This window comes from Procambarus clarkii, chromosome 28 (genome assembly GCF_040958095.1).
Source record: "Procambarus clarkii isolate CNS0578487 chromosome 28, FALCON_Pclarkii_2.0, whole genome shotgun sequence".
In the NCBI taxonomy this organism is placed as follows: domain Eukaryota; kingdom Metazoa; phylum Arthropoda; class Malacostraca; order Decapoda; family Cambaridae; genus Procambarus; species Procambarus clarkii.
The window spans coordinates 6,391,305-6,403,025 of NC_091177.1; the positions used below are offsets into that span (position 1 = coordinate 6,391,305).

At 40.9% G+C, this 11,721-nt stretch overlaps 1 protein-coding gene across 2 annotated transcripts in view; it reads right to left on the reverse strand.

Moving 5' to 3' along the window:
• Nucleotides 1-309: 309 nt before the first annotated feature.
• The window catches only part of LOC123755051 (carbohydrate sulfotransferase 10), a 43,182-nt gene continuing 31,770 nt past the window's right edge, over nt 310-11,721 (reverse strand). The window contains exons 6-9 of one of the 2 annotated variants that reach the window (XM_045737510.2): nt 10,241-10,369; nt 9,300-9,500; nt 2,442-2,651; nt 310-860 (exon numbers count right to left, since the gene is read on the reverse strand). In XM_045737510.2, the coding sequence (XP_045593466.2) occupies nt 632-860; nt 2,442-2,651; nt 9,300-9,500; nt 10,241-10,369 (769 nt within the window). In that variant the 3' untranslated portion in view covers nt 310-631. The remainder of the gene's footprint in view (nt 861-2,441; nt 2,652-9,299; nt 9,501-10,240; nt 10,370-11,721) is intronic. The other variant, XM_045737511.2, reaches the window with a different exon arrangement.

Here is an 11,721-nt window from a genome sequence, read left to right on the forward strand (position 1 = left end):
CAAAGATCAAGGCGAGAGTATACGTTGTTTATACATTAATGCTGAGGATAATGATAATGTATAAATACTTAGCTGCATTTATTCAAATTATACAAGTCTTTCATTCTGTATAATGGCATTAGAGGCAGCGTGTGGGATAAGTAATGAGGTCGTAATCAACATATATATGGCAAATAATATCACAAGTGAATTACATACTAAATAATGATGTCATAATTAATGTATATGACAAATAGCGTCATTATTACGTATATACACACATGACAATAATTAACGTACGTGACTAGTTATGACATCATGAGAGAGAGAGAGAGAGAGAGAGAGAGAGAGAGAGAGAGAGAGAGAGAGAGAGAGAGAGAGAGAGAGAGAGAGAGAGAGAGAGAGAGAGAGAGAGAGAGAGAGAGAGAGACTAGCTCTGACTTGTTTCTCTTCTCCTAGACGCAGAGCTCTGACGGTAACACAAGCCGACAAGAGCACCACTCACTCATCCACATAATTATATCTCACAAATATACGTCGATACGATGTATAATCTGAGGTATGTGTCACACTCAAGGACACTTATAAGGTACATAAATATATATCCTTCTAAGATGCAGGTATAAACGTACAATACCACATTTTTCCTGAGTCAGTCTTTCCAATTAAAGGTCGAGTTGGGCCAGATGTGCTGGAACAAGCGGTTGGGATCGTAACCGAAGAGCACGAAGTCCAGCTTGTACTTCTGGACGATGCGCTGAAACAGTTCGGGACCGACGGCACGGTACTGATTGGTCAGCAGGTCCTGAGTGTTGCCGCGTCCCTTGTTAGTGTTTTGCATCAGCAGGCTGGCGTTCACCTTGGTGTCCAAACCACTTTTCCTGTAGGAGGAAGAGAGAGAGGGGCACATCCGGTTAATAGACCATGCAAGAAGGAAGACGACGCTTATCGGCGGCAGGGAGAAAGGGGCACGTCTGATTAACAAGGGAGAGGGGCATGTCTTGTTAACAATGAAAGAAAGGGAGGATAGCTGGTTATAATTAGCAATGTGAGAAAGAGGGGGAAATATGGAAAATGGAAGAAGAAACGTTATGTAAGGTAGGTGTTATGTGGAACCGGGGGAGTCCTAAGAAGAAAGTCGGATAGTTGCTGGGGAGAGAAGGACCGAAAATTAACAGACAGCGTGAATGTTGAAGTAGACAACAGCCTTATGTTTACTTTTTAATCTAACGATTCCAGCCTGGGAAAAAAAACACAAAAATTACGTCACCAGACATGCCAGCTTCTTTCCATTGCACTTATTTAACCAGAATACCAGGATATAACTGTACTGAAACGTATACCAGGATTAGTCAATAATATTAAGAACTTAACAGCAGCTTCTATAGAAAGCCACACAAGTTATTCAATAAATGTTTAAATGTTGTCAGAATGGATACTCAGTCTGTGGAGTGCCGTACGCTGTTCTCAAAGTAGATCACAAGCTTCGAATCCCAGGAATAACAGGTTCTCTTGAGGTGATTTCGGGGCTTTAGTGTCCCCGGGGCCCGGTCCTCAACCAGGACTCCACCCCCAGGAAGCAGCCCGTGACAGCTGACTAACACCCAGGTACCTATTTTACTGCTAGGTAACAGGGGCATAGGGTGAAAGAAACTCTGCCCATTGTTTCTCGCCGGCGTCCGGGATCGAACCCGGGACCACAGGATCACAAGTCCAGTGTGCTGTCCGCTCGGCCGACCGGCTCCCTTAATCGGCGTTCCCCCAGGTACCTGAAGATAACATTACCTTACTATACAGTACCAGAAAAATTCACCATATCTGCACCAGAAAGCTACAGATACCAGACATGAGGCACTAAACCTCAGCGGGTAACAGACCCAAGGTTACCAACCCAATACCAAGGTTACCAGAGCAAGTTATTACATGAATAGTTCATCGTTGCTACAGGAGCACCACTCTCACCTAATTCCTTCGACTTCATATTCATGCAGCAGCAATTACCAGAGCTGAATGTAAACGAAATAATTACTAAAATAAACAGTAATTATACAATTAGAAATAATGGTTATGAAAATAATAATGCAAGTGCTAATTGACAAACACCCCAACACACGCAACACAAACAACGCCTCAGCACCCCCAACACCAACTACACCCCCAATACGAACAACACCCCCAACACCTCTACACCCCAATACGAAAAACATCCCTACATAAAAACAACAACACAGAAAACACAAAAAAACACTCAACACAGAAAACACAACTAAAAAGCACTCCCGGTACAAAGAACACTCCGAAAACACAAAACCTAACCATGAAGTAACTCCCCCAAACACACACACCGTCATGCAAAACTACAAACAACACCCCCCCTCCCCGCGCCCTGCCAACATCTCCATGAGAACACGCAATATTTATATTTTCTATTTACACGCAATAAATCTCTATCAGAACCCAACCTCATGATGTACTGAATGTCGTCGAGGAAGGTCTCAGTGTGGACGACATCCGTGTACTTTATGTGGCAGGGAGCGCACGACTGGGAGACCGGCATCCAGTGGGGGTCGAAGTCCTGAGGCTCTTCGTCTACGATGAAATTGAGGAACTCGCTGAAGGAGGGAACCACCTTGACGCTGCCGTCAATGTTGTATAGGTCGCTGTGAGCGTAGCTATTGGGAGGAAGATAACAGTTATTATTATATATACATCACATCACTAAAAACTCTTATGAGCTGATCAAGTTTTGAACCTGCATTACCAGGGCTCACCCCACTGGCATACCACTCCGCCAGCTGGTGGAGCTCGGGTAGCACCAAGTCTATAAGTGTGAGAAAGTTTGACAACTTGAAAAGCCAAATGCTGGTGGAGTGGTATCCATACTATGTACGCTAGAAGGGTTAGCCATTGTAACATTGGTGCGAATCCTGGTTGGTTTCCTAAGCATCAGTTATATGAACAATAATGATTCCTCAGAGGTTCGAACCTGTACCGTCAAGGCGTCAACTACAAATCACAAACATATCACAAATTATAAAAGCATTTTAAATATAGATAGCATTAAATCTGTTTTAATACAAATTACAAAGCCATATAACATAAATATTAGTAATGGTTTATACATTTTTGACAAAAATTATTTTTTAGAAACTCCATTGTTTGTATTTCAGAAGATTTGTTGATTTACAGGAAAGAACTTAAGTAATTTCTTGTTTCGTTTTCTATGGTTGGTATACGTTTTCACATTGTTCATCGTGTTGATTTCTTCGTGGTAACTCATCTACAACTATCTTCATCGCCACCTTCGCTACCATTCACCACTTTCCCATAATTACTAAAGAAACTGCTGATGCCATCTATCGGCTGAAAGTTACACTATCAACAGGCCAACAGCAGCCCATAAACCAGCAATAAGACGCATTTCCACGTTTGCATTTCATTCATAGAAAGAGTGTTGATATTCTTTGTCGCAGCCAATCACAGGAAAGGATTTGCAAGAACTCGCCTCAGTATTGACGTCATCTAGGGTGCTCAGCACACGAAAAGAATTTTTCGATCACTTAATATAATAATTAAATATATAAGATCTTTAAGTTAAATAAAAATGGTCAAATTCTGTCACTAGATGGACTACGAATGCAGCATCCATGTATTTTTGCTTCGAAGCATCACCCACTGATGATGTCACAAGTTAGGTAGCCATGCAGGCCATTTTTCTATAACAACTAACTGCTATATCTTGTAATATTTAAATGTCACTCCATTATAAATTTTAAATTATTGAAAAGTTCACTTTTTGGATAGATTAAAGTTGAAACAGAATGCCACAACACGGGCTAGTGCACAGAATAAAGATTATATTATTAAGTGGGTTAAGTGTTTAGCTGATCCCTTCCTGTGATTGGTTGTTGTGGTGAATGTCAACAAAGAATTTTTACCAATGATATGCTAGCACAGGAAGGCTTCCTTCAGCCTTATGTGCGGCTGTTGGTAGTGCATAATATTGCAATGTTTTGCTAATAGAGGGTACCTGCTGTAGTATCCTATGCTGATGTTTGCCTGGCTTGTTGAGAGAGTAATTTTTTCCGATAAATCCCATCAGATCTGTCATTACCTTGAATTCCCCTTAAACACTGATGTGTAAATCCCATAGCTTATTTATAATAAGTTCTGGGATTCTAGCACAATAAGGTATTGTACTAGAATCAGGTATCTGGAGCTCCGCAATTACCTTACCCACTCTTGATGATATCATCCTAATGCATCCAAAGTTTGATAGTGCAGGGCTATGACTGACCTATGACGTAGACATATGAGTATAGTCTAGACGTATGACTAACTGCTCTGTGAGATAAGGATTTTTAGTAACTTGACCTAATAATTCTTGGCTCTGTGTAATCCTTTATTCATTCATAATGATAAATAAAAAAACAAAACGTTAAAAAATATTTGCTTGTGGTATAATTCGCTGCCCCCCTCTCTCTCTTCGTCTATATGTATATCTATCAATGGAAATATCTGTCTATTTGCCCGTCTGTTTTTGACTGGAGGCCAGACGCTTTACTCAATTTTTCCCAGTTGGATACGTGTCGAAAATGAGCGTGTCGGGATTAGCATAAAATAAAAGAGTGCCATATAACACTGTCCCAACGTGGCCTCTACAAAATACCTCACAATACCATAATGACTCGATTCTGAATACTAATATTTTGTTGTTTCCTTTTGTGTTATAATGCATACGTTAGCCACAAATCACATTAAAATTAAAAGCAAAAATATAATCTTAATTAATACAACATTTATTTTACTATAATCTTTAATAAAGTTTATGGATTGCGTGATATTGTCTGGTTCATAAACCCACTGTGAGAAGTGTTCCTGAGAGAGAGAGAGAGAGAGAGAGAGAGAGAGAGAGAGAGAGAGAGAGAGAGAGAGAGAGAGAGAGAGAGAGAGAGAGAGAGAGAGAGAGAGAGAGAGAGAGAGAGAGAGAGAGAGAGAGAGTTGGGGGAGTTGGGGGTGGGGGGTGACAAGGGCGAGGAGAAACAGGCAAATCTCGGCATTACCGGATACCCCTTCTAGTGTGGGTTTATTTAGATTTATCTATAGATAGATAGATCGATAAGTAGATAGACACCTTGAAAATAAGCACCAAGTAATGGCGAGATAAAAAAGACATATATTTGTTATTAATAATGAATGAATGGTAATACATTGATGTACATTTTTGTATATATCAGGCAAAAAAGTCCATTTAATGGTAGAATTTAGCCATTTTGTATAACAACTTTTATATCTCATTTTTAATTATCATAGTAATGGAAAAAATCATATTTTGGATATACATGCAATGAAACATAAAGCCATAAGCTAGATCGGTGTGCTGGTTACTCTCGATGACGTCAATAAGGAGGCAGAGGAGGCAAATACCTTCCTGTGATTGGCTGTTGCAGGGAATGGCAACACTAATTATATGAATTAAATACAAACTAAGAATTTAGTTTGTGTTGAGTCCTTTTGCACAGCAACCTATTTGTTTTGTACCTGACAGATACTTCCCTGTAACTGAGTAAATTAGTCAAATAACAAAGAGGTCAGAGCATCGTATTATTGATATTAATTGTTTCGAGGCAACCTCATTGATGACGTCCAAAATTAGGTAGCCAAGCCATTTTTCTATAACTCCTGTTATATCCTGCAATATTTAATTATCACGTAATAAGTCTTTTAAATAATTAACAGTTCACTTTTTGGATAAAATAAAGTTGAAGCAGAATGTCATAATCAGGGCTGGTGTGCTGAACAAAGATGATTTATTAAGTGGGTGCAGCCTTCAGCAGACCGTTTCCTGTGATTGGCTGTTGAGAATGTCAACAAAGTCTCTCTACCAATGAAATAGAAGCGCGAGAATTCTCACTTCCGCACAACAACCCGCCTTATGGGTTGCTGTTTGGCTATTGATAGTGCATGGGCGACGCAATAGATGTCGCTAGGTGTATTTTGTAGGGTAACTTGTTGATAGTGTAATTTGATCTCGATAGATGGCATAAGCTGTATCTTATGACTACTGTTGAGCGGGCTTGTTGGCAGTGTACTTTGTTTCCGATAGATGGCATCAGATGTCTCATTACCTCTGAATTCTCCTTAGAGAATTATCTCCACTGGAGAATCCACTGGCCAATATTATTTAGTCTATTTATTTAATTTGTCAAAAAATTATCAGCAAAATTGATTATAAGAGGTCTGCTTTGATAACATATTGTAAAAGCATTTTTAATTGAAATATTATTGAATCTACTTTAAAATTACAAAGACATACAACATGAAAATAAATGTTTGCTCAATTTGGATCAATTAATAAACGATCACTTAGGGATGTCACTTCCGGAAGGGTACATGTATCGGTCATTAGGCTTTCTGCAGGCCTAATGATCTGTATCATTTCATAAATCTGAGTGGTCCCGAAGCTGTATTGTTTAAATACTCGAAAATTCATAACGCCCTGCTTGCTAGTCCCTGGCTGGGACTAGCAAGTTGTAGTCCCAGCCAGGGCGAACTTTCACTAGCGTGATGCAAAGCTGAGTGCTGTACCACTGCAGCACAGAAGTAAGGGAGATAAATACTCTCTCTTACTTACTATGGTGCAGTGGTACAGCACTCAGCTTTGTATCACGCTAGTGAAATAAATGCAATTTATTTTTTAAACGAGCGTTTCAGAGATAATATTTCTTCATCACTGCTGAAACAGGGAACACAATTACTTAGTAAAAATAAGCTAAAAATTAAAACAAAATCAAAGTTCTATAAAAATTAGAATCAATTAATAGACTGAGACAAAATAGAAGCATAATAAGCAGATATAAACAGTAAAAACCTAAATATTAATACAAAATACAAATAATACCTAAATAAAAGACTGAAAACACGCTAGCAGATGACGGAACTATTGGGTGAACAATTAAGTCGAGGACTCGGAGTTGTTCGACTCGGGTTTCATTTTTGCCGAAGTCAGTACAGTGAAATCGTTGTGAGCGAGAGGACGCTCACGGCTTCACATTGATCTCGTACAGCAGAGGACGCAACTTGCCTGCGAGCAAACCTATACGGTAAGATTTTGGCTCACAGACACGGTGTTTAAGGTATCGTGAGGTATTACCTACGTACCGAACCTTACAGTACCAACATTTACAAATGAAAACAGCACCAAATCCGAGGAAAGAGGAAAGGATCTATGTTTTAAATAATATTGTCAATCACAGTAGTTGCAACACAAGACCTTTATTACTAGCTATCATTATACTTAATTATAAGGTGTGCAGATAAGACGAAAAGGCTAATATCAAACATCCATTGAGGTCTGAATAAGATTTTTTGTGGCATCTGTAATCCTTTGGCGCTAATGCTTATCTTTGGTCTGTAAAATAAAATAGCCACTGCCGGCGGTGTAAAAAATAAATGCTTTAAATAGTTTCTAACAGTATGAGTGTTGGTAAACACAATTTGAAAGTTAATTTGTTAATTTATGGATAAAGATGTCTCAGAATATAACGAAATTCTTTTCTAATATGATAACCTGCGATCCCAAATACGGAAATTTTATATAATTAATGTTTTTAGGGATTGGAAATCTTAACAATAAATAAGAATTTGGCGTCTTTGATGATACTCTAAAATTGACGGAAGCGTCTTTGAGGGGTCGGCGGCAGCTTGGACCAACATAGCCTAAATGATACATTACCCCCGAGGAAATATTTTGAACATGCTAGTTTGTACAGGGTCCCGCTCAGCCTATCAACACTTTCGCTTAAGTGTAAAGTATATTGTATGTGTAAGCTTTCCTGGACGACGTTTCGCTCAAGTGTGAGATTTATCAAACTATAGCTTTGATAGAAGCATAACTTAATTAAACTTCCGCTTGAAAGAAACGGCATTCGAAAAAGCTTACTCTCGAGCGAAATATCGTCCAATAAAGCCTTGCCTTGATATGTACATTTTCTCTACCAATTTGTAGGTAGTTTGCTAATTATATCTAAAGTGTTGCTGCACTCTTCCTATTTATACCAACTTTTGTGGCTCGTTCATTCTGTATTTTGCGTTTATCAACAATATATCACAACAATTTAACATAAAAGCCGAAATAGCTGTAATCCTTGCTAAAATATAGAACTAGAAAGTTGCGCTAACGTTGAAGTCAAGAGTTACGTTGTCGCTGCCCACTTTAACACACCGACGTCAAGAGTTACGTTGTCGCTGCCCATTGCTGTGATAACGCAGAAGTCAAGAGTTACGTTCAGTGGCTTCCTTGAAGGTAATTTTTTGTTTTTCCTCTTCGCAACCTTCCCTCTTCCTGTCGTGGTTCCTGAACGTTATGCTGAAGGTGTTCTACGAGACCCTGAAATTTTTTGCTGGGCTTCCTTAATAATTTCGTTGATACTACCTGTTTCGTTTGTTATTCTGTGATTTCATTTGATGATTGGAATGTGACGGTTCTTGACACCGTTACTCTGACGCCAAGCCGAGATTATATTTGTGACTTGAAGCATATGTTTTGGTTAAAATCTGAAAACAAGAACTTCATAATGGTTTACCCTTCCGGAATCAACTTTGTCTATTTTTATATAACAGCCAAAAATTCATTGCTATTACTGATGAAAAACTCGAGTTGATTTGTATCCTAAATGGCTGTGATTTCCTTTCGGACTCTCACTCTCGTTGTGTTGGAAAGCTAATATTACGTTTGTGTGCTATTTGGGCATAAGTTATGGTTTCACACTGTCGTGAACAGGAAACCGGTAAGGCTATCTTGAGGTTATCTTGAGATGATTTCGGGGCTTTTTAGTGTCCCCGCGGCCCGGTCCTTGACCAGACCTCCACCCCCAGGAAGCAGCCCGTGACAGCTGACTAACACCCAGGTACCTATTTTACTGCTAGGTAACAGGGGCATAGGGTGAAAGAAACTCTGCCCAATGTTTCTCACCGGCGCCTGGGATCGAACCTGGGACCACAGGATCACAGGTCCAGCCTGCTGTCCGCTCGGCCGACCGGCTCCCTATCGAGGCTTATCGAGGTTTCTCCAGTCAACCACACTAGTTCACTAACTCCCATGTACTTGTTCATGTACTGGCTAAGCGCTTTCTCCTCATAATTCCAAGTTACAAGTTTGGTTTATTGCTAGGTGAACAGATTCATCAGGTGCCAAGGAACGTGCTCCAGCGTGTCCCCTCCTACCCATGAATCGAACCAAGGCCCAGTCGGTTGTTAGCCGACTGGTGTAACTCCAGCGCTACACCTTCAAGAAAAGTACATGGCCACGAATAGCGAACCTGATGCCTCGAGTCTTGACGAGGATGAGAGGCACGAAGTGGTGGGCCTGCCAGCTGACGTGGCTGGTGTCCAAGATGCGGTCACGGTAGGCAGAGAGCAGCCGCTCCAGCGGGTCCCGCACCACCAGGAACTTCAAGAACTCTCTTGACCGCGTCGCCTCGCGGAACCGCTTCAGAGTCGGCTTTAAGACCTCCAGGACTCTAGAAGGAACACAGTTAGGTGAGAGAGGTATGTTCTCCATCATAACACACAATGTTGAATGTTTAAATTAGAAAAACATATCTAGATAAATCAGTATTTATATATATATATATATATATATATATATATATATATATATATATATATATATATATATATATATATACATATATATATATATATATATATATATATATATATATATATATATATATATATATATATATATATATATAAGCAAAGCACACAGAAACTGTATTGGAGGGGACCTACATTCCCTCCAATGCGTTATGTGTGGTTTCCTCCGAGGCTATGGGTCCCCCTTCTTCCAGCCAGAGGTGGTACTCCCTTCCCTATATGTAAAATATATATATATATATATATATATATATATATATATATATATATATATATATATATATATATATATATGTATATATATATATATATATATATATAGAGGAAGAAGAGAGGAAGCTCTCTGCCTACCGTGACCGCATCTTGGACACCAGCCACGTGCTTTATCTATGTTTTCCTAATTTAAACATTCAACATTGTGTGTTGAATGTTTAAATTAGGAAACTTCTGATTAGGAAACTTTTAAATCAGGAAACGCTCACCCCTCTGAAGATGTATTATTAAATACGAATATTTCTTGTATTGACTGGTTTAGCTTGTCATCTCCAGGCGCATCATGAGAGCTGCAGGAATAAGAAAATAAATTAAGGTGTGCACTTACTTGTAGAAAAGCTTGTTTTCGATGAGGTCTGTCATGTTGTAGCGGTGGGCGAGGAGGTAGTTCCAGGCGGTGGAGCCGGCCTTCAGCACCTGGCACACGATCACCTTGTGATCCTCCAGCAGCTCCGTCCTGCCCAGGTGGGGTGAGAGGGACAGGGACCTCGGTCAGTAATAATAATTATTTTAGCTACACCACAGTGTATCATGTAAACGTGGGGCAACAAAAATAAGTGTAGGTACCAGCTCGCTTGCTAACCCCACGTAGGAGAACGCCTGGTCATGGTAGTTTTAAATTCACTGCGGACTAGTTGTAGTATAGTATATGTTTTTGGGAGACCAGAAACGCGACTTTGATTCGAAAGTAGTGACATCTCATTCTTCTCCCCTAGTCTCTCCCCCTCTGCACATTTTTTCATCCTCTTTCCCTCCCTCTCTTTCCCTTTCCACACTTCTAATCTCCCCTGTCTCTTTCTCTCACCTCTCCCCTTTCCTCTCCTCTCCTATTCACCTTTCTCTTCCCCTCTCTCCTTCCCTATCTCCAAATACCTTCCCCACTCTTGGCGCCTTCTTTTAATAATTACTTATCCCTTTCACCTTCCCTCTCTCCCCACTCCCCCTCTCTCTGAAAAAAATATAATAACAAAGCACTGAAACTGCCAAATAAATCTATGGATAAGACAACCAAAATTTCAAAACTTGAAAATAGCTCGGGGGCGTGGAGGGATGGGGGGCGGGGGGAAGCGGTTAGATGCTAATATTTCTTAAAGCGTGGCATTGAGTCAGACCACGACTGGCCTATGACACTGCCAGACCCCACATGCTTCATGCGTGAAAGTTGGGTGAGGCGAGGGCCAAGTGTCTTGCCTCTAACCCTGGACAGAAAGACAAATAAACACATTCACTTTTATTGATACATACTAGATAGGGTTCCCGGAGTTCTCTCTTTCCCTCCTCCCTTTCTCTTCTTCTACTCCTTCCTCTCTCATCTCATTTTACCTCCCCTTTCCCCTTCTCATCTCTGCTTCTCCTTTCCTTCTCATTCCGGTATACACAAGGCACCGAAATGTTAGCGGAGGCACAGGAATGTTAGCGGGAGCACCGGAATGTTAGCGGGGGCACCAGAATGTTAGCGGGGGCACCGGAATGTTAGTGGGGGCACCGGAGTGTTAGCTGGGGCACCGGAATGTTAGTGGTGGGCACCGGAGTGTTAGCGGGGGCACTGGAATGTTAGCGGTGGGCACCGGAGTGTTAGCGGGGGCACCGGAATGTTAGCGGGGGCACCGGAGTGTTAGCAGTGGGCACCGGAGTGTTAGCGGTGGGCACTGGAGTGTTAGTGGTGGGCACCGGAATGTTAGCGAGGGCACCAGAATGTTAGCGGGGGCACCGGAATGTTAGCAGGGGCACCGGAATGTTAGCTGGGGCACCGGAATGTTAGCTGGGGCACCGGAATGTTAGCGGTGGCACCGGAATGTTAGTGGGGGC